Source organism: Kogia breviceps, chromosome 1 (genome assembly GCF_026419965.1).
Source record: "Kogia breviceps isolate mKogBre1 chromosome 1, mKogBre1 haplotype 1, whole genome shotgun sequence".
Classification (NCBI taxonomy): Eukaryota; Metazoa; Chordata; class Mammalia; order Artiodactyla; family Physeteridae; genus Kogia; species Kogia breviceps.
The window spans coordinates 65,183,637-65,209,174 of NC_081310.1; the positions used below are offsets into that span (position 1 = coordinate 65,183,637).

The 25,538-nt window shown below is 37.8% G+C and overlaps 1 protein-coding gene across 2 annotated transcripts; it reads left to right on the forward strand.

Moving 5' to 3' along the window:
• The first annotated feature begins 525 nt into the window (after positions 1–525).
• Positions 526–25,302, forward strand: NUCKS1 (nuclear casein kinase and cyclin dependent kinase substrate 1). Of its 2 annotated transcripts, none has more exons than XM_059064433.2 (7): positions 526–798; positions 15,888–15,937; positions 17,476–17,581; positions 20,310–20,365; positions 22,777–22,929; positions 23,702–23,848; positions 24,780–25,302. In XM_059064433.2, exons 1-7 carry the CDS (start codon positions 782–784, stop codon positions 24,977–24,979), a joined length of 729 nt encoding a protein of 242 aa, XP_058920416.1. In that variant the 5' UTR covers positions 526–781; the 3' UTR covers positions 24,980–25,302. The 2 variants fall into 2 exon arrangements, with proteins under 2 accessions (XP_058920416.1, XP_058920409.1); XM_059064426.2 differs by having other exon boundaries at positions 532–798; positions 23,699–23,848.
• The last annotated feature ends 236 nt before the right edge of the window (positions 25,303–25,538 follow it).

A 25,538-nucleotide genomic window follows, 5' to 3' on the forward strand; every position in this document is an offset into this window, starting at 1 on the left:
ATCCTGCCTCCCTGCTCCAACAGCGATTGGGCTCCTGAGGTCTAATGCTTAAGCAAAGAGAAGGGGCTTGTGGGTTTAAGGTCAAAATTTTTGAACCTATGGAATTTCCCTCCAATTCAGAAGCAGCCCCTTGCTGACGAATCAGCTGCCTATCCCACGGGTTTTGCTATCAGTGGAGTTTCTAGATAATCAAGGCAGGCGAAATGATACATCATTAAGCTAATATTAAATGACATTAAACTCTTAATAAATCTTTTTCCTAGTCATCCTAAGACGCAACCCAAGACGAATCTGCAACTCCGGAGTGAAAACCAGGGGGCGGGCCGAGCAGCGACCATTTTTGTTTTGCGGCCGTGCGCTCTCAGAGCACCTTGACTAACAGGACCTCACGGAGGAGGCGGAGCCTATCAGTGAGTGGGGCGGAACCTGGGAGACGTGATGATTCAAACGGACGAATGAGCTCTGCGCATCTGGCAGAAGCCGCCAATGACCGGTCGTGTTGGGGCGGGGCTCACAGGCCCTAGTGGGTTTGGTTGTACGGCGGCTTTGGCGCATTTTCGGCTGGTTTGATTCATCCATTTTGAAGAGACAGGGGAGCGGGGGGCTCGTCTGATTAAGGGGCCCTGAACCAAGGAGCGGCGGAGTTTGAGGAGCCAGCAGCTCGGGGTTCGGCGGCAGCGGCCCCATCGGCCGAAGTTGGGGGGGGTGGGGCGCCGAGCGCGCGGGGTGGGGGGGGTCCTGGTCTTTGGCTTCTCGACTCGGTCCTGTTTCGACAGCGAACATGTCTCGGCCTGTCAGGTCAGTGCGGAGTCCGAGGCCTGGAATGGGTTGGAGGGGGTTGGTGTGAGTGGTGAAGGAGTGGGGGACAGAAGCCTAGAGTCGGCCCTCTCCCGTGCCACGCGCGGCCTCCTCCCTTTCGGGGCCCGCGCGCGCCCTTGAGCGTGGGGGGCCTTGCTGGTCCGCGGGGCTGCGCGGGGGTAGCGGCCGCGCGCCCATGCGCGCGCTCCTCCCCGCCCCGCGCCGTTGCAGGGCTCTGGGCTGCTTTGCTGCCTCCCCCACTCGCCGCACTGGAGCGGGCGGGGTGTTCCCTGAGCCGCCAGCGGTTGGAGGGGGAGGGGTGTGCAGTCAGCGCCCCCACCCAGGCCCCACCTCCTCCGGCCCGGCCCCTTGGAGCCGACTCGGTCTCGGACCCCACCTTAATTGGGGGGGGGGGAGAGGGCGGAGACGCCGTATTGCCCCTTCCCCCCTCGGTTTGCGTGGGGTGGGGGTGGGGGTGGGGGTGGGGGTGGGACGCAGCCCTCTTTCTCTAGCGGACGGGGGTGTTTCGTGCAAAGCAGGAGGGGCAGCTCTGCCGCCGGGCCCCGCCTCCGTCCTCCGGGGTCGCTGCAGAGCCCCGCCTCTCGGAGCGGGCCGGGCGTGGGCGGGACGCGTTCTTTTTCCCTCCGCTGCAGAGAGAGTTCGGGACTAGGCCCTGGAAAATGAGTGCTGTGTCTCCCCCAACTCGGAGTTTTGAGCTGGTTAACCCCCGCTCCCCCCGCCTCGAGTTCGCTCTTCGCCTCCGACTAGAAATGTCCTTCCTCGGGAATGTCCCTACTCAGGGAGGTGTGGGTTAACTGCACGACCTAAATCCCGTGTGGTTCTCGTTCCCGCTACCTCTCTCTCTTCCTCGGCGTACACGTCTCGGATGTTTTTGTAATCTTATCTTTATCTCAAATAACTTGAATAATAAACGGGCTAGATTCGGTTAATCGTTAGACTTTATTCTGAGAATTTCAACAAGTTTGCTGTTCCCCAGCGGACGGTGGAATCGCCCTTGGCCGTCCTCCCGGCTATCGTATGGAATGTGCCATTTATGGAGGGGTGTGGCTTAATCCAATCTGTTGAGGCCTTACGAAGGAGAGCTGTTGCAAATAAATATTACTTTTAATATAATGTCCTTGGCGCTTTCAATGTAAGGAATTGGCTACTTTGCATAGTGCTTTATGGATAAATAGGCTTAGTTTCTAAATGTTTTAATAGTTGTTTCTTCCCCTTCTTCATTCCAAGTTTTGTGAGGAACGGAAGTATTTTGAGCTAGAGCTCTAAAGGGAGGTTTGGAACCCCGGAAAGGGTTTTGTGCTACACCGTTCTGTTTGCAGACTAGAACAGCCGTCTCTAGCTGGTGGGGGTATGGGGCTGCATGCTCCTACGCTCGGGGTGGGCGTGTGGAGAGTGCTAACTACCTACCTGACAGCTTTTCTGTCTAATTTCAACCCGCATCTCCGATAACTCACCATCGCCACCGGGAAGAGTTTTGCCTACTTTTTGGCACGGAGTCTGAATATATATTTCACATTATAGTTTGCATAGTTTTTTTGGCATAATAAATCACCAGTGTATCCCATCAGTTTATGTAGAGTATTTTCTTTAGGATCAGGATAAATAGACAATATCATAATAAAGATTGGTTTCATCTGGATTGGATCTTCTGTCTTCTGGGAGAAATTACTGTGTGGTGAAATTGGACTATTACTTTTCTTTACCTTTTAACTGCAGTTCACCAGGTTTTGATGACTTTTAATTTTATTGCAATTTTACTCATTTGCCTGAGTTTGTGCTCCCAAATTTAGAAGCTGGAACACTAACAGAACTTTTTTTTTCTTGAAAACTTGGATTTTTAATGGGTAGGGGTAAATATATTAAGCACGTTCTAATCAGTTTTTTGAAGGCATTGGGATTTGTGCACAACTTTTTTCTTGCTCAGTCTATTAAAAGTAATTTTAACTGTATATTTGCCTCTAATTGAAGAATGAAGTTAATATATTGTGGGCTTTTTTGGGTCACTTTCAAGTTATTAATTTTAAAGCAACTTGGTTTTTAATTATATATTTTAGTGATGAAGTCTCCTTGTAACTTTTTTGAAAGCCTTTAACATACTCTTGACTAATAATAAAGCAGCAATAATTAAACTTGACTTTGGTCGTTTGTTAAATTTTGTAATAAAAAAAGTTATGTCTTAGGGAAGTGCTTTTGTAATTGAAGAGTCTATCTACTTGAGGGAATGTAACAAAAAAAAGATGTTGACCCAATATCAGGATGATCAACCTTGTTTAAAAACAAACCCAAAACAAGAAAAGCATGTGTTGGAAAATGTGTCCCTGCAGCTTCTTCTGGGATATGTTTCTGCCCTTAGTCCTGTATATAATTTTGAGGATTTTCTGCTTTTCATTTTTTACTGTGACTATTATTTTCATTTTAATATTAACCTAAGCATTTAAGGAAGATTTAGAAATGTACTAATGGCTGCTTGACACCAGTTGCCAAATGAATGGAATGATGAACTGACCGGCTACAGCAGGGTTTTCCATGCAACACATATCTAATAAGTAGTTTTGTTCACACTGTATTGCTGTCATCTTTTACAGTATCTGACTCATATATAAATAAGAGCTGAAATATTTTAGGCCTTGAATTCAAATTTATAGCGTAAAATTGCAGTCTTAGAGCCAGAAAGAAATTTAGGCAAATTCATTTTACGAGTGACAATGTGGGGACCTGGACAAGTGAGGTGCCTTGCATCACACACTAGTAGATGCCAAGATTGGGCCTAGAACCTAGATTCTTAATTTACAGCCCTGCTTATCCTCATCCTCCCCCCTTTCCACATAATCGCTTGTCTCTTCTACCAGTAAGTGTTGATGTTATTTTAGTGTATTGCACTTTTAACTTTTCAAAATGCTTTCATGATTCTTACCCTTGTGAGGTAGGGAAGAAAATGCTGTTACTTTTGAAAGAAAGCTCAGAGATTTACTAACTTGCCCAGCCTAGAAACCAGGTTTTTTGAAATTACCTTTGTATTCTTCAGAGATCTTCCTCCCTTATTGAAAATGGTCCAGATCACTCAGATCAATCTGTTTGCTCCTTTCTTTATAATGTAAGTGTACTTGATGTCTTCTTTTGTTTAGTACTTGAGACCACAAGGAACCTTTAACATTGGAAGTTTAGATGTGAAAGCATAGGCTTTTACAGATTGATATAAAATTATTTTGGTTATTTTTTATTTATGTTGAGAATCAGCTTCCCTAGGATTCCAGATTGCTTTCTTTTCAAAGAGAATTCGGTTGGAATGTGTCTGGATTTCTTTTTTTTTTTAACATCTTTATTTGAGTATAACTGTTTTACAATAGTGTGTTAGTTTTTCCTTTACAATAAAGTGAATCAGTTATACATATACATATGTTCCCATATCTCTTCCCTCTTGCATCACCCTCTCTCCCACCCTCCCTATCCCACCCCTCTAGGTGGTCACAAAGCACAGAGGTGATCTCCCTGTGCTATGTGGCAGCTTCCCACTAGCTATCTAAGTGTCTGGATTTCTTAAAAAATATATTGATATTCTCTCTTACCAGAAAATAAGTTTCCAGAAGCCCTCAGTTAAAGGGAAAAACTTGGAAACCTGAAAATTCACGGTAGCTTGGAATTAATGATACCAAGTATACACAGGAAGACACTTAAGAGTTTAGTATACTAGTAAATGTGGTTTTAGCTGAGCCTGGTTCCTTGTATCTGATCTTATTCTCTATGTCCAGGTTATGTGTGTGTTTGTGTGTGTGTGCAAGAAGTGTGGATTTTATTAACCTTTGATCTGTACATTTATTATTACTTACATGTCACTTCCTTCTAAAAAGACATAAACTCTTCTGTAGACTTTACCTTCAAAGATATCTCACATAATAACTTGGAAAGCCTGAATAATGGGGGAGTTAATTTTATAATAACACTTAAGTATTCAACATTTCCCAACATATATGTATTTAATCTGAAAATTATAAGAAGACAATGTTGGGAATTCCCTGGTGGGCCAGTGGTTAGGACTCAGTACTTTCATTGCCAGAGCCCAGGGTTCAATCCCTGGTTGGGAAACTAAGATCCAGTGTGCGGCGAGGCCAAAAAAATAAATAGAATGCCAAAAAAAAAAAAATTTAAAGTTTGATTGATTGATTGATTGATTGATTGATTTTTATTTTTTTATTTTTTTTTTTTTTTGCGGTATGCGGGCCTCTCACTGTTGTGGCCTCTCCCGTTGCGGGGCACAGGCTCCGGACGCACAGGCCTAGCGGCCATGGCTCACGGGCTTAGTTGCTCCGCGGCATGTGGGATCTTCCCGGACCAGGGCACGAACCCGTGTCTCCTGCATCGGCAGGCGGATTCTCAACCACTGCGCCACCAGGGAAGCCCGATTTATTTTTTTTTAGAGTAATTACCAAATAAACATTTACTAAGAGTAAGTGCAGAGTCAGGTACTGAGGATTTCACTTTATCTTGTTTTATCCTTATTACAACCCTGTAATAGAGGATTTTTTTTTTAAATTCCCATATAGTAGGTGACGAAATAAGCTTAAATAATATGTTACTCAAGGTCACAGAACTGTGAAACAGCCAAGATTTGAACCTAGATTTTCTGAATACAATGCTGGCATTCTTTCTGTGGTACCACTCTTCCCTTCTTAGTGTTTGGCATGAAGATGGTCAAATGCTATTTTATTTTGTAATCTCGAAATAATGAATAATGGTGAGTGCATTCTGTATGCACTGGTTTTGGGGTTTTTTGTTTGTTTGTTTTGCGGTACGCGGGCCTCTCACTGTTGTGGCCTCTCCCGTTGCGGAGCACAGGCTCTGGATGCGCAGACTCACCGGCCATGGCTCACTGGCCCAGCCGTTCCGCGGCATGTGGGATCTTCCCGGACCGGGGCACGAACCCGTGTACTCTGCATCGCAGGCAGATTCCCAACCACTGCACCACCAGGGAAGACCCTATGCACTGGTTTTTAAGCTCTGTAGAAAATATTTGAGGGAACATAATATGGCCAAAATATTTTAAATAGAAGTTTTTTCAACTTCAAAATAATTCTCAGAATAAGTTTTAATTAAAAGCTTTTTTTTTTTTTAACTAGAAAGAACTTCTGAGATTAAGTCCAGTTCCTTCAATTTACTACTGATGACTTTTAACTCTAGGAGCTAAGGCATAGAAATAATAGTAAAGGGCTTCCCTGGTGGCGCAGTGGTTGGGAGTCTGCCTGCCGATGCAGGGGACGCGGGTTCGTGCCCCTGTCTGGGGGGATCCCACATGCCCTGGAGCGGCTGGGCCCATGAGCCATGGCCGCTGAGCCTGCGCGTCCGGAGACTGTGCTCCACAACGCGAGAGGCCACACAGCAGTGAGAGGCCCGCGTACCACCAAAAAAAAAAGAAATAATAGTAAAGCTGGATTTAGACTGCATGGATCTTACCTATTTAACTCTCAATTAGATTTACATTTAGTGTATACATTTGATTCCACGTAGAATGTTTTACAGGTCCACAATCCTTAGTTTGAGACCATTGGGCACCATATGTGTTCAGAAGTTCAAATTTTTTCAAAAATTTTAAAAACGTAACAGGGCCCCTATACTGTATGTATAATGTACCATCACCAGTCTGGGGTAGTGCTCCTATAATCAAACACATTAATCTCTGTGGTAAAACCTAGGAATTTTCACACTAAAAGAAAATCCTAAAAAGCCCCTCTTGTTTGCTCATTTTACGTACATTTATAGATGCAAGAATGCCAAACAGTATTAGCTAACTGAATCCAGTATGTATTAAAAATACATATGATCAAGTAGCATTTGTGCCGGGAATAAGACTTAAAATCTGTCACTGATTCATATTAAAAGACCAAAGGAGAAAAACCATAGCATTTGAAAAGGTTCAGCACCTATTATAAAACTCGTCAGTATATTACAATTAGAAGGAAATTAAGATTAATAAATTGGGGTTGATTTAACTTGACAAAAGTTACAAACCAAGATAAGTGGTTGAGTTTTAGTGTTTGGAATCATTGCTATACAACTAGTTAATAAGGAGAAAGTAGTGTTGAATAAAGAAAGCGAGATTGATTTTATTTATGTTTTTGGTCTGTTTTCCCCAGAAATATAAAAACAAGGCCACCATTCTGTGTAACTCTGGGACACCATCTATGTTACATCCACATTATAGTCCGTGTGACTAGTGCCCCTCTGGCACTTAGAGACTGTGGTGTTGTGGACAATAAGAGAAAACATTTGATTTAGTATATGACCACTTTGGTCAAAATGGGGCATCCCTTTGTTTTGTTTCAAAAAATATTACTATCTAGGTTCTAGGAAGTGGAACTGATTGTTACAGAATTGCATTGCCATATTTTAAAATAACTAGTATCTAAATAGCCATAATTATAGGTCTTTGAAATATTTTTGGTGAAGAGACCACAGGTTGCCAAAGAGTGTTTCAACTGGCTATAGCGTATTTTCAGGTGCTTCTTAGTGCCTATCTACTTATTGAACTGTGCACCTGTTCAGTTACCTGCAAAGCAAGGTGATCTTCAGGGAGATTTCATGTGTCAAGATAAAATGGCCCAGAAGATGAATTACTTGGGAAACTAAAACTTAGCTCCACTGAGAAGTAAAAATCCAGCCAGCTATTCATTGGGCTGGGATAACAGACTATCTTCCACAGATATGCTACAACTGGAAAGATTTATAACAATCCTTCTTTGACTACTGCTTTTCTGCTAAGAAAAGATTCTCTAAAATCAGACTGTCAGAAACTTTGCTATTTGAAATTATATCAATAAGAGTGAAACATCACACTTTTGTCCCGAAAAGCTAACTCCTTTTGACACGGAGAGCTATCCTCGATTTACATTTTTAGAGCTTCAAATGAGGGGTTGCTGGGCACAAAATTCACATCTACCTTAACTTCTTTGCCAAGAAATAGGACCCAAGGTCCACTTCACTGTCTAGACCTGATGTAGACCCCTTTTCACACAGTCTGCTGTGCTTTGAGTCTATCAAGACACTGCTTCATTTAAATTTCACCTAAATTGAACCCTTCCCCAAATCCTTTCTAAGTTTTCCTCTGGTGAGATGCGCCACACTTCTGATGTTCCATCACCTTTATTGTAATGAGTCAGTAAATCTTTGTCAGGCTACAGATTTGTCCCTGGTAGCTGGGTTAAGACAATTGGAAGAGTCCACTGAGGGTTCCAAGACTCTTACTGCAGACAGAACTCTGCTTAGTAATGTGCTTCTCTGAGACCCGTTTAATCTCACCTGCTAGAGGTTTACTCTGTTCTAATTGCATAGTTTTTGCACTAAACTTCTGTTGGGAAAAATCTAGCCCATTTTATTTACCCAATACTTTGTTATATTCCTTGAAATTTGTGTGTGACTTTTAAATAGTATACTAGGGGCTTCCCTGGTGGCGCAGTGGTTGAGAATCCGCCTGCCGATGCAGGGGACACGGGTTCGTGCCCCGGTCCGCGAAGATCCCACATGCCACGGAGCGGCTGGGCCTGCGCGTCCGGAGCCTGTGCTCCGCAACGGGAGAGGCCACAACAGTGAGAAGCCGGCGTACAGCAAAAAAAAAATAGTATACTATGTGGAGAGAATATGGTGGAACCGAATGTAGTTTGGGAATAAGGAGTGCCATATAAGAGTTCATATTTATTCATCTGGACTGAAATATTAGCAAGTTGATTAAAAAAATTTAGGAGGGCATTGTGACAACTATCTCAAACATATACCTGGATCATCATTCAGAACTCCTTTATTCACCTTCTGTGCAGAAATTAGAAATTTACTTTTTCCATTTGAAAAACTTTAAAGAGCTATCTATTCCTGTAATGTTCTTGATTTTAAATATTTAAAAGTTTTGCTTTCTTGTATCTTGTGACTGTTTTTGAATTCTGTTTAATTGTAAAAAGCAGAATGATATAAGATACAGTCAAAGCAATATATCTTAGCCAAAAGGAACGTGAAGCTCAAAATAAGCAACTGTGAGAAATTACCCTGAGTTGAGTTTAGGTATCCTGGCTTCTATGAACTAATTTTCTTATATCCTGAGAAAACTTGGCGTATGAAGAATCTTGAGGGATAAAAGAATGGAGAGAGGTAAATGTCCTAAGTTGTTTTGTTTTGTTTTGCGGTACGCGGGCCTCTCACCAGGCTCCGGACGCGCAAGCTCAGCGGCCATAGCTCACGGGCCCAGCCGCTCCGCTGCATGTGGGATCTTCCCGGACCGGGGCACGAACCCGTGTGCCCTGCATCGGCAGGCGGACCCTCAACCACTGCGCCACCAGGGAAGCCCCTGTCCTAAGTTTTAAGGACATTTGATATGCAGAAACTTCAGTATTTAGCCTTGAATAAAAAAGTGGAAACTGTCGCACAAATTTTAAGGGCTACTCTATGGAAGAGGGTTTAGATTTAGACCATGGTGATCCCAGGAGCTAGACAAGACAGAATTGCTCAGTGGACTTGAGAGGCAGATTTCACCTCGCTGAGAAGAACTGTTTCATTATCCGGTTTTCTTGGAGTTAGTTACCTTTGGAGATCATGAAAGGTTCTCAGTCATGCCCTTCCTGGGACATTTGTTGATAGGATAACACGTTTTGGGTAAGATTGGATTAGGTTGTCTAAGGTCCAGTAGCTGTAATACACCTGGTGGTGTATCACCCTTCCCTCTGTCCCCCACGGGCCACCAAACTTCGATAGGTGTTATGAGTGCTTAAGTTTTAAAAAAGTGGTTTTCTTAAAACAATGAATTAAAATAGGAAGAGATGTTGTACTTTTGTGGCTGTGGATTAATAACATCGTTTTTTGTAAAAGTGAAACTAAAAACTACTTTGGAAATCATTTTATTCTATAGCAGTGGCTCAGACTTTTTTGATGAAGTTCCTATAAGAAATACATTTTACATTACAATTAGCTACACACAAGAATGCAAATACCTGAAACAAGTTTCAGGAACTTGCCAGTTATTTAGGTGTAACTTTCTCTGATATTTTCTATTTGCTTCTTTTTCTTTTAAAATGCTGGTTATAGGAAATTCCCTGGCAGTCCAGTGGTTAGGGTTCAGTGCTCTCATTGCCAGGGGCCTGGGTTCGATCCCTGGGTCAGGGAAGTAAGATCCCACGTGAGCTGAAGCCAAAAAAATAAAGTGCTGGTTATACATCAGTAAATTGATTTCAGGACCCAATAGTGGGTTGTGATCAATAGATTGAGAAACATTGTTCTAGATGTTTATCACTTAGGTGATTAGTGAAAAGAGCTATGTTAGCTATTTTGGGTTTCTCAAAACTCAGATTTCAAGTACACTTTAAGTGCCTAATGAGAAAATTGCTGAATTCTAGAAAATTAGCTAGGTGTTTCTTCTTCCCTGCATTGATCAGAACAATAGGACTTCTTCAGGGTAGAAGTGGAAGATAGCTTGATTGAGCTAAATAATGTAGTAAATTGTCTAAAAGTCTCTGATTTGCCTTGAGAAAATGATTTTGTGTTCTTTAAGTAATACAGAACTTAGGGTGTCAATAATTAAATGTGGGTTTCTATTTTAAAGTTCTGCTTCCTCACCTGGAACTTAATTGTTTCTCCATATTTTGATGTGCAGGTTTGTTAAAGAGTAGCACTGAATTTTGTGGTTTTAAGTTGTTTTCTCATCTTTAAGGTTCAAAGGGTTAGATGAGATCATCTCAAAAGATGTAGTTTCCATCTCTGAAATACTGTTGATCCTTGATTTTTTAGAATGTTTGTTTTACATACCTCACATTTCAGGAATATTATTGATTTGGTCTTGGATGGTTGCTGCTATAAGAAAGAAAAGCCATTTTGGGTGTAGACTTACCAGTATTTAGTAGAAAGAAGTTGATGATTAAGAGAGTGGAAGAAAAAAAAAATCCTATTGCTTGAGTTATCCACATTTGGTGCCAAAAATGGATCTTTTAGTGTTCTTTGTCTAGCTTCCAACTTTACCTTTCATTTTTGCACTTTGTTGCAAAAGTAAGGGCTTATCTCAAAGCCCTCTGGTGATCATCCAGGAATTGGTTCATTTGTGACCTAGGTGCCTTTAGAATCTAAATAAAGTGATTATATCAGCTTTTAAAGTAAGAGCAGGCACATAATTGAAGTTTGGGTTTTTTTGAAAACATTTATTTTTGGCTGCGTTGGGTCTTCGTTGCTGTGCACGGAGTTTCTGTGACTGGGGGCTACTCTTCATTGTGGTGCGTGTGTGGGCTTCTCATTGCAGTGGCTTCTCTTGTTGCAGAGCACGGGCTCTAGGAGCACGGGGTTCAGTAGTTGTGGCGCACGGGCTTAGTTGCTCCGCAGCATGTGGGATCTTGCCGGACCAGGGATCGAACCTGTGTCCCCTGCATTGGCAGGCAGATTCTTATCCGCTGCACCACCAGGGAAGCCCCTTAATTGAAGTTTTTGTGTTCCTATAGTTTATATTTTAAACATTTGTTTTCCTTACTGGGTTACAGTTCTCTTTTCTAGTGCAAACTTTTAGACTTAGATGAACTCCAGTTGATCTGAGTGATAGAAATCTATCTAACTTAAATGGTGGACTTAAAATAGCTACTGTTGCTACTTTCTCTGGCCTAAATGGCAACTGAAAACTTTATCATAAAGTTGGAAATAATATAAAAATAGGGGGGTATTTTGATATTGCATTTTAATGAAATGAACAACAAACTCTTAAAGACAGTCTTTCTAAATAGCATTAGAACCAATACTCTAAGACATAACGTTTTTATTTTATTTTATTTATTTTTTTAAGACAATGGTTTTAAAAGGAGCAGCTTAATCGTGCTGTTCTAATAAATAAGAGTGTTATTTGTGTATTCAGGTGGGTTCAAGATTTCAGTAGTATTCTGGGTGGAACAATTAGTGCTTACAAGAAATAATGGCTGCTATTTATTGGATAATTGTGTACCTGGCCCTCGAAACAATCTTGAGAGATAGGTATTGTTATTCCTATTTTACAGGTGAGGAAATTGAAATTCAGTGAGGGCAAGTAACTGGCAGAGCCAGGATTTCAACCCAATTTTTAAAATCTGTGTTTTTAACTTTTATGCTATATTGAAATTTTGTGTTGTCCTCCCAGTTCCAGTTTTTGATGCTCATCTTACACTGAAGAGTTAGTTTAGCTTTGGCATTTAATTTAAGTAATAAAAATGAGAATGTTTCTTTGTTTTCAACTAGAGGTAGGACTTCCTATGCCTTTAGACTTAATATTGCCTTCTTAATTTCAAGTTTGCATAGGAATAAGTTCATTAAAAATATATATCAACCCTGAATAAGGTAAATCTCTAAGTAGTGGAAAACAGTATGTTTTGAATAGCATCTTTAGAAAGCAGAAAATGAACCAAACTATTATTATAAATCATTATAATGAGTTTTTGTGAATGACCCTTGTTACCATAGATCTTTTATTTAAATTATTTTTTCTTTTCCCCTCTTTAGCATTTATAGTTGGATTTTTTTGACTAGTTACCCTTAAGACAAGAGTGCTTCTATATTCATATTTTGCTTTACTCAGGTTTTACAGTTTTTGTGATAAATAACATTTATTATGTAAGATAATTCTGGCCATTTTCACATAATTGAAAGTTAAAATATTTTGTGTTTCAAGGGAAGCAGTAGTCTTTCAATTTAGTTTTGAAATTTTTTAATTTAATTGCTTATATAATGTCAGTATAGTCTATGTGACATTTTTGTGGTTTTCTGTGTTGAAAACTAGGATAGAAAAAACGTACTAAATAATTGCCTTTTAAAATCTTCCTTTCTTTTCTTTCCTTTTTTTTTTTGGCCGCACTGTGCAACTTGCAGGATCTTAGTTCCCTAACCAGGGATTGAACCAGGCCACCACAGTGGAAGCACCGAGTCCTAACAACTGGACCACCAGGGAATTCCCCTTTTAAATCTCTTAGATTTTAAATAACAAGTTTTTCAGTTTGGAGAAAACTAAATTTTCTTTTGTCGTTGGCAGTGGGATTAAATGTCTGATAAGTTGAAAACTCCAGTGATACATGCATCCTCTCTACTGATTCCCTTTCCCACACTAATCCTTTGCAGATGCCAAGTCCAAGTCCATCCACTCATCAAGCCTTCCTTGAATTTGGTGTTCCAAATGAAGGAGAGATGTCCTCAAGATGTTCACATTTAATAGGGAAGACAGACATTTAGTAGTTTATGTAGTATCAATAAGGGATTAAAGTTGTTGAGAGGTGAGGTTATATCTGATATGAGTGAGAGTGATATGAATAGCATACTAAGCAAGGGATCTGCATGACCAAGTGGTAAAAAAAAAACAACCTGATTGGTGGAATTAAGCCTCCTGGGGTTGCTTGCTTGTTAAGTGGCAAGAGATGAGATCTTGAAAGTCTTTAAGGAGATTGGATATTATCCTCTAGAGTATTTTCTAAAATTAGGTTTCTAACAGAGCTCTTAAAATTTGGTCCTAAGAGCAAAAAGTTCAGAAAACATTTGAGTGCCTACTTTTTACCTTTTTCTGTACCAGAAATGTGGATATAAGACATGATTGTTACTTTCAAGAAGCTTAGATTAGTGAAGAAAACAAATGGTATAGTGGTACGTGTTAAGATGTATGGTGTGCAAAAGGATAGTTGACCATTTACAATTGAAAAAGTCATCTTTTTCATTAAACTTTGATAATTTTATTTAATTTTATAGAGCAGCTTTTTAGATCTGTCAAGCAACTTAGGTCATCAGTTGCAACAGATGAGGAACTGAGGCCCAGAGAAGTAAGTGATTTGCTTGAAGTTCTAGAACCCAGGATTCCTACTAACAGATTCTGTATTTTGTGCTATATAATTCCTTTTTGGAGTGTTTCTAGTGATAGACTAAGGAAGTAACTATCATTAGTAAACTGTTATGAAGTTCTTTATATTGAACCCACACTTAATCTGATCACTAAAGCTAACATGTTTTCCCTTTTGCAGGTTAAAAATCCCAGTTTATTCAATAGTTCTTCATATGATCCTTTGCCATATGGTTACCCTCCTAAAGGAGGGTAACCATATAGCAAAGGTTACATCTTGTAGGATGTATCTATTGATACCAGAAATTGATACTGGAAATTGTACCAGTATTTTAGCTGCAATTAGCTGCAATTCCACCAGCTAACCTAAAATTATTATGCCTGCGATTTCAGAACCTGTACATAATTGTTAGAGATAAAGATTTAAAACTCCCTCTTCTGGATCCTTGTCCCATTTTTCCTTGATCCTAAGTAATGCAGAAAATGGTCATCTTTGCACTGTGTTCATAATACTGTTTTTCATGGCATCTGTCATTAAAAATCATTATTTCCTGGAACATGATAAACATTTGATTACTAGTGCCCCCCAAATAGGGGGTTTTTTTAAGAAAAAATATTTTATTTTATTCTTTTTTAAAAATTGTGGTCAAATAACATATTTACCATTTTAACCATTTTTAAATGTACAGTTCAGTAGTATTAAATACATTCACATTTTTGGGCACTCAATTTCCAGAACTCTTCCTCTTGCAAAACTGAAACTATACATACCATTGACTCCCCATCCTCCACTACCCCACCCCTGGCAACCACCATTTTACTTTCTATCTCTATGAATTTGATTAGGTAACTCATGTAAGTGGAACTAATAGCAATATTTTTGAAATCAACTTTACTAATAGAATGGTATCTTTAATATATAAATTCAGTTTCTTATAACAAAATATAGTTACAACATATTTTATAGTTTTGCATCTTGACTCACTGAGGCAGTAAAGTCAGAAGATAATTCATTGTTGGTAGACTAAAGAAAAACATAATACAGAATTCCTTAAGAGCCTTTCTTTTTCTCTCTCTCTCTCTCTCTCTTAAATCAAGGATGTGGCTATACCTTCCTCCACATCTAAGCCCCAAACATGTGTTCAAAATTCACCCCACCCTATCATTTTTTGCATATTGTGTAGAAGTTCTGCCTGCACTTGAATTCTGACTCTCTGTTCTTGCATTTAAATGTCTTAATCTATAAAACCAGGAATGGTCCTCGACTTGGATTTAAGTGTAGTTAGTGGCATGTTTCCCTTATAGTTCTTTCGGTTCACTTGTTCAGTTTTCATTTAGTTACAGTACATCTAAGGCTCTTTTTAAGTTCCAGGCTGTTTGGATACTAACATGGAAGCTCTTATATCTTTCTAAGAGAGGAATTTTAAACTTTTAAGTTTAGAATATGAAGTAGGAAAATGGAAATTAAGTTTGTTTGAGATATTAAAGATGCCTTACCTAGTAAGAAGTACTTAAAAATCACTGAGTCAAAAAAATATCACTGAGTCAAGTACATACATAAATTTGTATCTTTAATAAATGCTCTTTAGGGAGTTCCATGTAGCCTAGTGGTTAGTATTCCAGGTTTTTCACTGCTGTGGCCCAGGTTCAATCCCTGGTCAGGGAACTAAGATCCTGCAAGCTGCGTGGCATGGCCAAAAAAAAAAAAAAAGCTCATTAATAAAGAGCATCTTTTGAATGAATGAATTTTTGTCCATCCCTTCCTATGTAAGGCTTAACTTACCGTCACCATAGTGACGGTAAGTTAATTAAATATAATTAACTATTATATTTAGAAGTCACTTTGCCATGAAAAAAGTAATAACCTTATTTATCAGGTGTACACGTGTGTATAGCAGTAAGAATAAAGTAACATTTACAGTTTTGGTTTGTGTGCATATATCATCTCTGTATAATGAATATTTATGGTAGTTTGGCTTATTTTGCTGTTTCATGTACTTGTGGGTGGTGGGAGGTTGTTTTGTAGGAAAGGATAGTATTTGGGCTATGCCTCAGATGAGCAATATGAGAATTGTCATTTGAAATACTTTTGGTTTAAGCTATACTTTCCTATAACAAAATGTGACATTTTTTGCCTGAGGTAGGGGCTTGTTGAAAAATAAATTTCAGAGAGCTAGTTCTAATTCTGTTTGTGAAGTAGAAATGTGGGTTCTGATATCTTAGAAAAGTCCTACCTTTTTGTGATCTTAATTAGAGTCTCTTCTTTCTACAGAAATAGGAAGGTCGTTGATTATTCACAATTTCAGGAATCTGATGATGCTGGTAAGTTTTGTTATTTCAATAAGTTATAAATTCGACTGACTAGTGGAAGAATACCCAGCTTGTGTACATTCTTATTATTCTTTTGAAATAGGTTTTACTTTTAGACTGTTGATGTATATAAATTATGTCAATCTGTGTCACTCAAAACAAACGTTGAACTTGCATGGATTTTAACTTTTCCTTAGTAAATCATTGATAATAAACACTTGAATAATTTTTTTTCTTATCTGGTTTTGGAGTCCAAAGTTTAAATGTGCGATAATTCTGATGCAGTGTTTATTAGTTTAATATATCTCCTGCTATAATCACGGTAAAACTCATACATTATAATAGGGAGTATGTAAATTTTTTGCCTGATAAAGTACGATGAGAGTATTTTGTGAAATACCTTTGATTTGTGAACTAACTCAGAATGAGTAGTGTATCTTAAATTGTAGCCATAAAAGGTCTTTTTAGAATAAATATGTCCTTACTCTCATTTTCCAGATGTTTACTATTCTTTTTCCTTTATTATTTTAAAATCTAATTTTACTTTATAAACATAATATTATGTACCTTGGGAAAACCTAGAAAATGCAGCAATGTATAAAGAAAAATAAAAACATAATCCACCCTCCCAGAGGTAATACTAATATTTATTAAATGCTTACTAAATGTTTGCACTTACTCATTTAATCCTTAGATCATTCCTGGTAAAATGGGATTATACTATTTTTATTTCCATTTTACAGATAAGGAAACTGAGGCAGAAATATTATTCAAAGTCCTTTAGCCAGCAGATGGCCATTTTAATATTTTTGTCCTTTTTTCCTCTTAAAAATATAGTTGACATCTTGCTATAGAATTTTGAGTTCTGTGCCCCTCCCACCCGACCCCTACTTATCTTTCTTGTGTTACTGAAAGTTTATGTTGGTTAATGGTTGTATGGTATTCCATAATTTATAATTGTCCAATCATTTAATAATTGCTGAAGCTTCAGACTATTCTAGATACTCATGATTATATATTATGGTGTAGTAAACAGTTTTGGAATAGTCACTTTTTAAGGTTTTATAGGATTTTTAAATTGGAGGTATTTTCCTCAAGTGCCAGAGTGTGCTATATATAATACTTTAGTTTAAAAGTAATTTACTTGATAACAGTAATTGTGTTAGGATTGTAGAATTGTGGGTTCTTTACAGTCTAAAATGCTTGTAATATAACCATATTACTATAATAGTTTCCAAATAAATATGAAGATGTGGAAACTTGTAAAAGTCTTTAACAAATTAAAAGGGTAGAATATAAAGTAAGAGATATTTGACTTTGGGAATATTAAATTATACACATGAGGACTAGAGAGTAATATGCAAAAATGGAAATGATTGCGTTAAGGTGGAACTGGAGTAGAAAAGATTTTTTTTTAATGAAAAATATTTAGGAAATTCTGCCCTTTCACCTTTTAAATAGCATGAGAGAATTATCAGTAAATAGATTGGTAATTTTGACGTGTAAAAATCATAATATAGTTCATTGAATTTGAAAAATACTTTGTTTAGATGAAGATTATGGAAGAGATTCGGGCCCTCCAGCTAAGAAAATTCGATCATCTCCCCGAGAAGCTAAAAATAAGAGGCGATCTGGAAAGAATTCACAGGAAGATAGGTAAGAGGCGTAAGTCTGATTCTTCTTACACTGTCACCACTCAGATGAGGATAGTGTCTGGTCTCTAAATTGGTAGAATCTTCAGTTACTTTGAGAAAGTGCTTATTGTTCACTTAATGTTGTTTTGCATATTTCATGTTATCTCAGAAAGTGCTTCTGAGTGTAGAGGTTAGCCTCTTTAAGGTCATGAAATCCACGGTGAGCTCCAAGTATGCCAGAATGACTTTGGTGCTACTTCAAACCTCTGAACACAGGCAGAAAGATTGTTTAAGTATATAATTTGTTGCCCAATGTTAATATTGGCATTTTCATTGTAGAAATGGCAAAGAATAAGTGACCTTTCCTATTCAGTCACAAATCATTGGCAGAATCATAACTAATCATAACATTATAGAATGTTAAGTTGCATTGCCTGCCGAGTTTTACTATCTGTAGTCAATTCTTTGTTTAAATAATTTAATCATTTTGGGCTGTTTCCTTTCCCTTACTTTTATAAATGAATTCAGATGAGTTGTATTTTTAACTGTAATTGCCTCATGAGACCAGGGTATTGTAGGTTTCATCTCTGCTCTTACAGCTATACACATTCATTCACTCTCATACTCAGTGTAGCATAACTTTAAGACCTCCTTGATGGTGGTGGTGGTGGTGGTGGTGGTGGTGGTGGTGATGGTGATAGTTACCGTTTATGATTATTAGTGCCAGTATCTATTATATGCTAATTTATATTCATTATCATTTAATTCTCACAAAACCTGTATTAGGGTAAGTAATATTAACTTAGAGGGGTCAGTGATTTATCCAAGGACCAGCAAATAGACCAGTAGGTTTTGAAACCATGTCTGTTGGACTCCAAAGTCCATTTTTTTAACCATTAGGCTATACCACTTCCAAACAATACTATTAAGTATGAGCAGTTCAAAGAAATGAAATAATAATTCTCACTAGTTCTTCTAAGTTATTTACTTTTGAGCACTAAAACCACTATAATCCCTCAGCAGAAATCTTTCCATTCTGAATTCACAGAACGCTAAGTTTGTAAAAATAATAATAATTAATAAATGTACCTAGTATTTTCTGTTTGCTTGAATCGCTAACATCTAATATTTTCTTTCCTGGAGAATTTCAGAAATGTGGAAAATTTTTGAGGAAAAATAAGACAAAATTATACTGTAGGGAGACACATTTTCCATAGTTTCATAATATATCTCTCTAATCCAGTTTTATATAGCAGCCCAACTTAGAACTATCTTTCACTATATTTATTTTATTATATTTCTCCTAGGAATGAGCATCTTCATGGCCTGTTGTAATGTCTCATCAATATAATTGATATCTAGCCTAAATTTTTCCTTGTTGCAGTCATCTGGCTTTATTACTCTCTTCTAAGTGTCCAGGAATGGTTGAAATAAATACAGCTTTTGTTGCCATTTGTTATTAAGTGCCTTGTACGTTTATTCCCTCAGACCAATATTATGTTGATTTTTTTGTTGGTCTCTACTTAAAAGTTTAGCTTTTACTTGACTTCACTGTCATGGGGCTCGAGGATTAATGGTCTCTATAAACTCAATAATAAAAGAACTAGAAAAAATGATACCGTTCTTCATCATTGTAATAGACTTGTGAATTAAATGCTTACTTTGCACAAAATATTTATATAGAACAGTCACAGGTTTCAGAATTATAGTATATTTGGATCAGATTGCTTAGTAAAGAAATGTGTTTGGTTTTTCTTTTTGCTTAAGAATCTTGGGTTCAATAGGTTGTCATTTGAGTGTGGTCTAAATTACAGGAATACCAAAAGAGATTTACAAGATCTGCTGTTTGAGAAAAGAAAGCTATCAATTTTTATGTGACTCTTTCGTTTTTTGTTTGTCAGAATTTCTCATGGAATCATAAAATTTTAGTGCTGAAGAGTACAAGTGATTTGCCTAAGATCATACAACTAAATAATTCATGACAAAGACAGAACACTAGAACCCAGATTTCCAATTTAAGATTTGTGAAGATATAAAGTGTGCATCTTTGTGACCTAAAAAGTTATTGTATAAAACTTTCTATTGAACTTTGAAGCTCCTTAACTTCTTATTTTACTCTGCAGTGACCTATAGCTTGCTTTTATTTTCTCCATGATACAAGGCAGGCCTATGTGTTGAGGTTTCTGATGTATAGAAATATTGGACTCATAAATATTAATATTAGGAGGTAATTAATTAATTGATTTGTTTTCATTTTGTTTTAGATAAATTTTTTAGGCATACTGTAATTTATATAACTAAACTCCAGTTTCCTTTAATTATAAAGGTGTTTTCTATATCCATATTTGGGGCTATCCATTTACTTACCTACTTTACCACCGTTGATACATTATATAATTTATTTTCAGTATATTCATACTTGCCTCTGACAACAAAAAATTTTTCTTAGTAAATGTTCTCGTGAACCAGGTCTTATCCATAGGTGAAAAGTTTTTAGCCTGTGTTGAGATACCTTCTTTTTTTCCTTTGGGTCTTCAAAGGAAGCTAAAAGTAGATAAAATTGTTCTTAATCACCAGCATTCCTATGAAGTAGGGAAATAAGAAAAGCAGTTCCACTCCTCAGCATCTGTTGAATATTTTATGTATAAAAGAGGTTTTCTTCGGCGTTCTTCTCCAGTCAGATACCAGAGATTTATGTTCACTTGGATTTTGATCTAAGATTTTTAATCTTTTCCCCCTTCCGCTTACAGTGAGGACTCAGAAGAAAAAGACGTGAAGACCAAGAAGGATGATTCTCACTCAGCAGGTAGTAAAGAATTTTTAATGTAATAGGTGTAATTCTATTTATATATTTATTTATTGGACATTTTAATAAAGTGGTTTTATTATAATGCCAGGCTCTGTGGTAAATACTGCATTACAGACATGTGTTTCCATCTTCAAAGAGCTCACAGTGGTTCTCAATCCTGGTGGCTTATTATAGTTTCCTATGAAGGCGGTTTGTTTTGTTTTGTGTTTTGTTTTGGTTTTTTTGTTTGCAGGTTTTTTTTTAAAAAAATTATTTATTTGGCTGCGCCAGGTCTTAGTTGCATTGCCGTGTGCAGGATCTTCATTGTGGCATGCGGAATCTAGTTCCCTGACTAGGGATCGAACCCGGGCCCCCTGCATTGGGGGCGCAGAGTCTTAAACGCTGGACCACCAGGGAAGTCCCTATGAAGGTGTTTTTTTTTGTTTGTTTTTCTAATTAATTAATTAATTTGTTTTTGGCTGCATTGGGCCTTCGTTGCTGCACGCGGGCTTTCTCTAGTTGTGGTGAGCTGGGGCAACTCTCGCTGCGGTGTGCGGGCTTCTCACTGCGGTGGCTTCTCTTGTTGCGGAGTACAGGCTGTAGGCGCACAAGCCTCAGTAGTTGTGGCACACGGGCTCAGTAGTTGTGGTGCATGGGCTTAGTTGCTCCGCGGCGTGTGGGATTTTCCCGGACCAGGGCTTGAACCTGTGTCCCCTGCATTGACAGGCGGATTCTTAACCACTGCGCCACCAGGGAAGTCTGCTGTGAAGGTTTTTATAACGTACTTATATCCATCCCATCCCAGGACTTCTCATTCAGTAAGGTCTAGGTGGGATGTTGGGGCTTTGTTTTGTATAAGTATTTACAGATTATTCTCATGCATAGTCAAAATTGAAAACCATTTACATGAACAAATAAAAGATATCAAACTAAATAGAATAATAAGAATAAGGGGGAGTGATGACTCCAGGTTGGAAAGCAAACAACGATTAGTTTCAATCTGACTCTTTTTAGCTGGGAAGTAGTCCTTTGAAACAGTAGCCACAGAGAAAGTTTTTTTTAAGAATCCTAACTTAAAAGAATTAATGAGGAACTGACTAAATTAAATGTTAAATCCTGATTACTTGTTGGTATTTATTTTTAAAAATTTAACTCTTAAAAGAATTGAGAGTTTATTCCATCTTGCTCCCAGCCATTTTAGTTGTGGTCTGTATTCCCCTGCTTTTGCCTTCCTGGATCCCCCTTTAAATGAGACTGCTATTTAGCTAATATGTAGAGGGTAGACAGAATTCCACTGGATTCACTCCACTGAGCTATTTTGCGTTCCGTTTTTTTTCCAAGTCTGCTAATTGTCTGAAAATAAATTATATTAACCTTTTGCACTATCTAGTGCTGTTGTGATAATGTAACATACACTTTTATTCATCTGCCTTGTGAATCCTAATTTGAATCTCTTACATTTGTAAGCATTTGAGCACTTCAAGATGAATAACTGTGTACTAGTGTTAAGCTACTGTGAGGTGCGTTTAGTTTTGAGTCTACCAAAGTCAGTTCCGTTCCCTGTGTCTTTTTGTCTTCAGGTGAGGTTTTGGGTAGTGAAAGTGATGACTTGAACACTGACCATGGCAAAGCTTATAAGACTCAGTAAGACTCACGTGTTTCCAGAAGAGTAACAGCTAAACCTTAACAGAACAATGGAGCCTCAAAGTCCAGGAGAAGGGCTGTAGGTAGAGACTAATAAAAATGTAACTTGGTCTAGAGCCAATAGGCTGGCATCCTGTTGTTTAACCAGATTTATGCACAACCACAACTGTGTGTTGAAAAGAACTTTTAATTAATAAACTATAGTATATGAAAGTCATTTTTTAAATAAAATTGTATTGAGATCTAATTGATTTAAATATGTGTTTTAAAGATTTCCCTCAATCTCCTCTAAACTGAAATGGCCACACCTCATTCATTGAAAAGGATAGTAGTTTGGCATTATTTTAGGTTCTGTATGTTTTGTATCTTAGAATAAATATCATTTGAAGACAATCTTCCCCTTCTTCTCCTGTTCTACTATTTAAAAATATTTTTCTAACTTTAGTTTCTAAAAACTGTGTTTGACTCTAATTGTGAATTTCAGGGCAAAGCAATGATACAAGTTTAAAGTATGTTATAGGAAACGTGCTCACACCTAAATTCAGCTTTATTATTACTTAGAACTACATGCCTAAGTTATTTTATATGTACTAGTGGGTGCATAGTCTTACTCAAGCTCATTCTTTGAATTTTAGCTCTTTTGTATATTTTGTAGAAATTTTTAGGGATAAAATTTACCCTTTTTGAATGAAATAAAGCTGCAGGTTATATCTCATATGGGCTTTTCTAGTCAGCTGTCAAACCCATAACTCTTTGATCATTGCATTATAACTTTGATATTGCAGAGGACAGTGAAGATGAAAAAGAAGATCATAAAAATGTGCGCCAGCAACGGCAGGCGGCCTCTAAAGCAGCCTCTAAACAGAGGGAGATGCTCATGGAAGATGTGGGCAGTGAAGAAGAACAAGAAGAAGAGGATGAGGTGCCATTCCAGGAGAGTACGTAAAGCTGCCTTGTTACTTTGGTCATGGTTGTAGTTTGTGACCTCGATTACTTCCACGTTTTTGTGGATGCTCAATGTTAAAATCAGTCACTTAAATTAGATACTAACTATTAAAAGAGATGACTGTTTTGATATCTATGTATATTTTAAAAGGTTCAGAGATTCTCATGATCATTATGTCCATCATTTCTACTCAAATACTGAGTCAACAATTGTTAGACTAACAGTTACGTGGTGGGTGTTGTGATTAAGATTTGTATTTTGGCTTGGTGGAGAAGGGTGTAGACCCCTCCTTGCGAAAGAAGGTGTTAACTAAATTTAGATGTTTCACACATTACTCAGATTAATTAATTACATGTATATCTGCTTTGTATGTAGTTTTCTTACTTCATTTGTTTATACTTGGGCCAAACACACCAAATCAGTTCAGTTTCATTTCCCTAGTCTCATCAGGACTATATAGGAGTGATGGAACTACCAAAAGTTACTTGATGGCTTCAGTTTTTATCCAGATTAAATCTTATCTTTTCCTGTTTTCAACGTACTCTTCAAACAAGTCAGTCATGTAATCTTCATGGTGCCTGCTAAACCATTTTACAGGTGGGGCCAGTGACAGCTCCAACCAGATTGGTAGTACAGCTGCAAATAGAATCCAAGAGTGTTTGACTTCCAAATCCATACTCCATTCTTAGCACTCTCTCCCTTTGTTCACTTGGAAGGCTGTATACATTAAGTTGGACGTTGAAATTCTTCTTTCCTCTCAGAAGATTCCGGCAGTGATGAGGATTTCCTAATGGAAGACGATGATGATAGTGACTATGGCAGTTCAAAAAAGAAAAACAAAAAGATGGTTAAGAAGTCCAAACCTGAGAGAAAAGAAAAGAAAATGCCCAAACCCAGGCTAAAGGCCACAGGTGAGCTCTGCAGAAGTCAGATTAAATTACTGCTTTGAAAAATGTGAAGAACCAGTAAACCTTCTGTACAGAAGTTCTTCATTAGGGCTTGGCATTGGCCACGTACTTAACAAAAATGAAAGGATCCTGTCTTCTATACCTGGAAGTATCACTTATTTATTAATAAGGACTCCAGCCCCTCTGAAAGTCTGGTGGCTTAGCCCTGTTCTTCAGCTATTGCCGTACGAAAGGCAAGATTTGGGAGTGACCTATTAGTGTCAGGTACAGTGGTAGAAACACCCCACCAGCATAGCTATTTCTGCCCTTTTTTCCCACTGATATCACAATCCCAGCAGCTAGTGAAGACTTGAAATTGTGAAAATACACACCTACAGTAATACATTTAAGTTCTGTGTTCTGATCCCTACGCCATCCTCTGTGCTAGCAAAATAAAATCACACTTGACAGCATAGATTCATTTTCTTTAGGCCTTTGTGGTTTCTACCAGGTAGTCTCCTGGTTGAAGCTAGTTTGTGATTAAATCAGAAAGCTGGATTTGCTTTTTTTTATTCCAGCAAATAGAACTTTTACTCATCATGTCTTACTGTTAGTAATGATGGAACTGTTAAGATGGCTTTAATTTCTATTCAGGTTAAGTTGCATCCCCTCTTCTTCACCCGAGTTTTAAACATAAACAATTCTTAGTTTCACAAGCCACTAAGGATGATGTGCAGTTTCTATAGCATCCTATTTCCTCTATTGTAAGCATTACTGCTAACATAACATTACAGTGTTGGTTAAAAGGGTTTGGAAACCAGTACCCACCTTCATTTTTAGTAAGTTAGGGTGTTGTCTTTATAGATTTTTTTCTTACAGATTATTTTCTTTAGTAGCTGATTTTTGTTAAAGATGTTTTCTTCCCTTCCCCAAATTGGTATTTTTCTTCTTTCAGTGACGCCAAGCCCTGTGAAAGGCAAAGGGAAAGTGGGTCGCCCCACAGCTTCAAAGGCATCAAAGGAAAAGACTCCTTCTCCCAAAGAAGAAGATGAGGAACCAGAAAGCCCTCCTGAAAAGAAAACATCTGCAAGCCCTCCACCTGAGAAATCTGGGGATGAAGGGTCTGAAGATGAAGCCCAGTCTGGGGAGGATTAAAAGTGATGATGGTTTGGGGAGAGATTTTATTAAAAAAAGAGAAAAAAAAAAGAAAAAAGAAAAAAAGAGGGAAAAAAAAAGAAAACCTACTTAAGATAGAATATGGTTTTGGCTATGGCTTGACTCATGGGCTTTCAATGCTTTTTTTTTTTCCTTTTGTTGAAAATAACATTTTCTTCTTTTTCTTTCCTTTTTTTTTTTTTTTTTTTTTTTTTAAAGAAAACCATTGTATGTTTAATTTACCTTTTTTGTCTATGGGTCTCTCTGTCACGACCCCCTCTTCTCCCTCCCCCTCTTTCCCAATGAAAGCCATGTTAAATTAATCACTGGATTGACTGCTTCATCTTTTTATTTTTAATGGAGGATATGCCACAGTTGTAAAGCAATAAGATTTGAGGTGAACACTATGGAAATTTTGCTTTTTGCTAAATGGTAGCAAGTTAAACAGTAATCAAAAAACAGAAGGTTTTAGTTAAAAGTGATTGTTTCTTTCTCTACCTGAACTTTTAAAAAAAAACCAGTTGTCATCCAATACAAGTTTATATTCTATATACAAAAA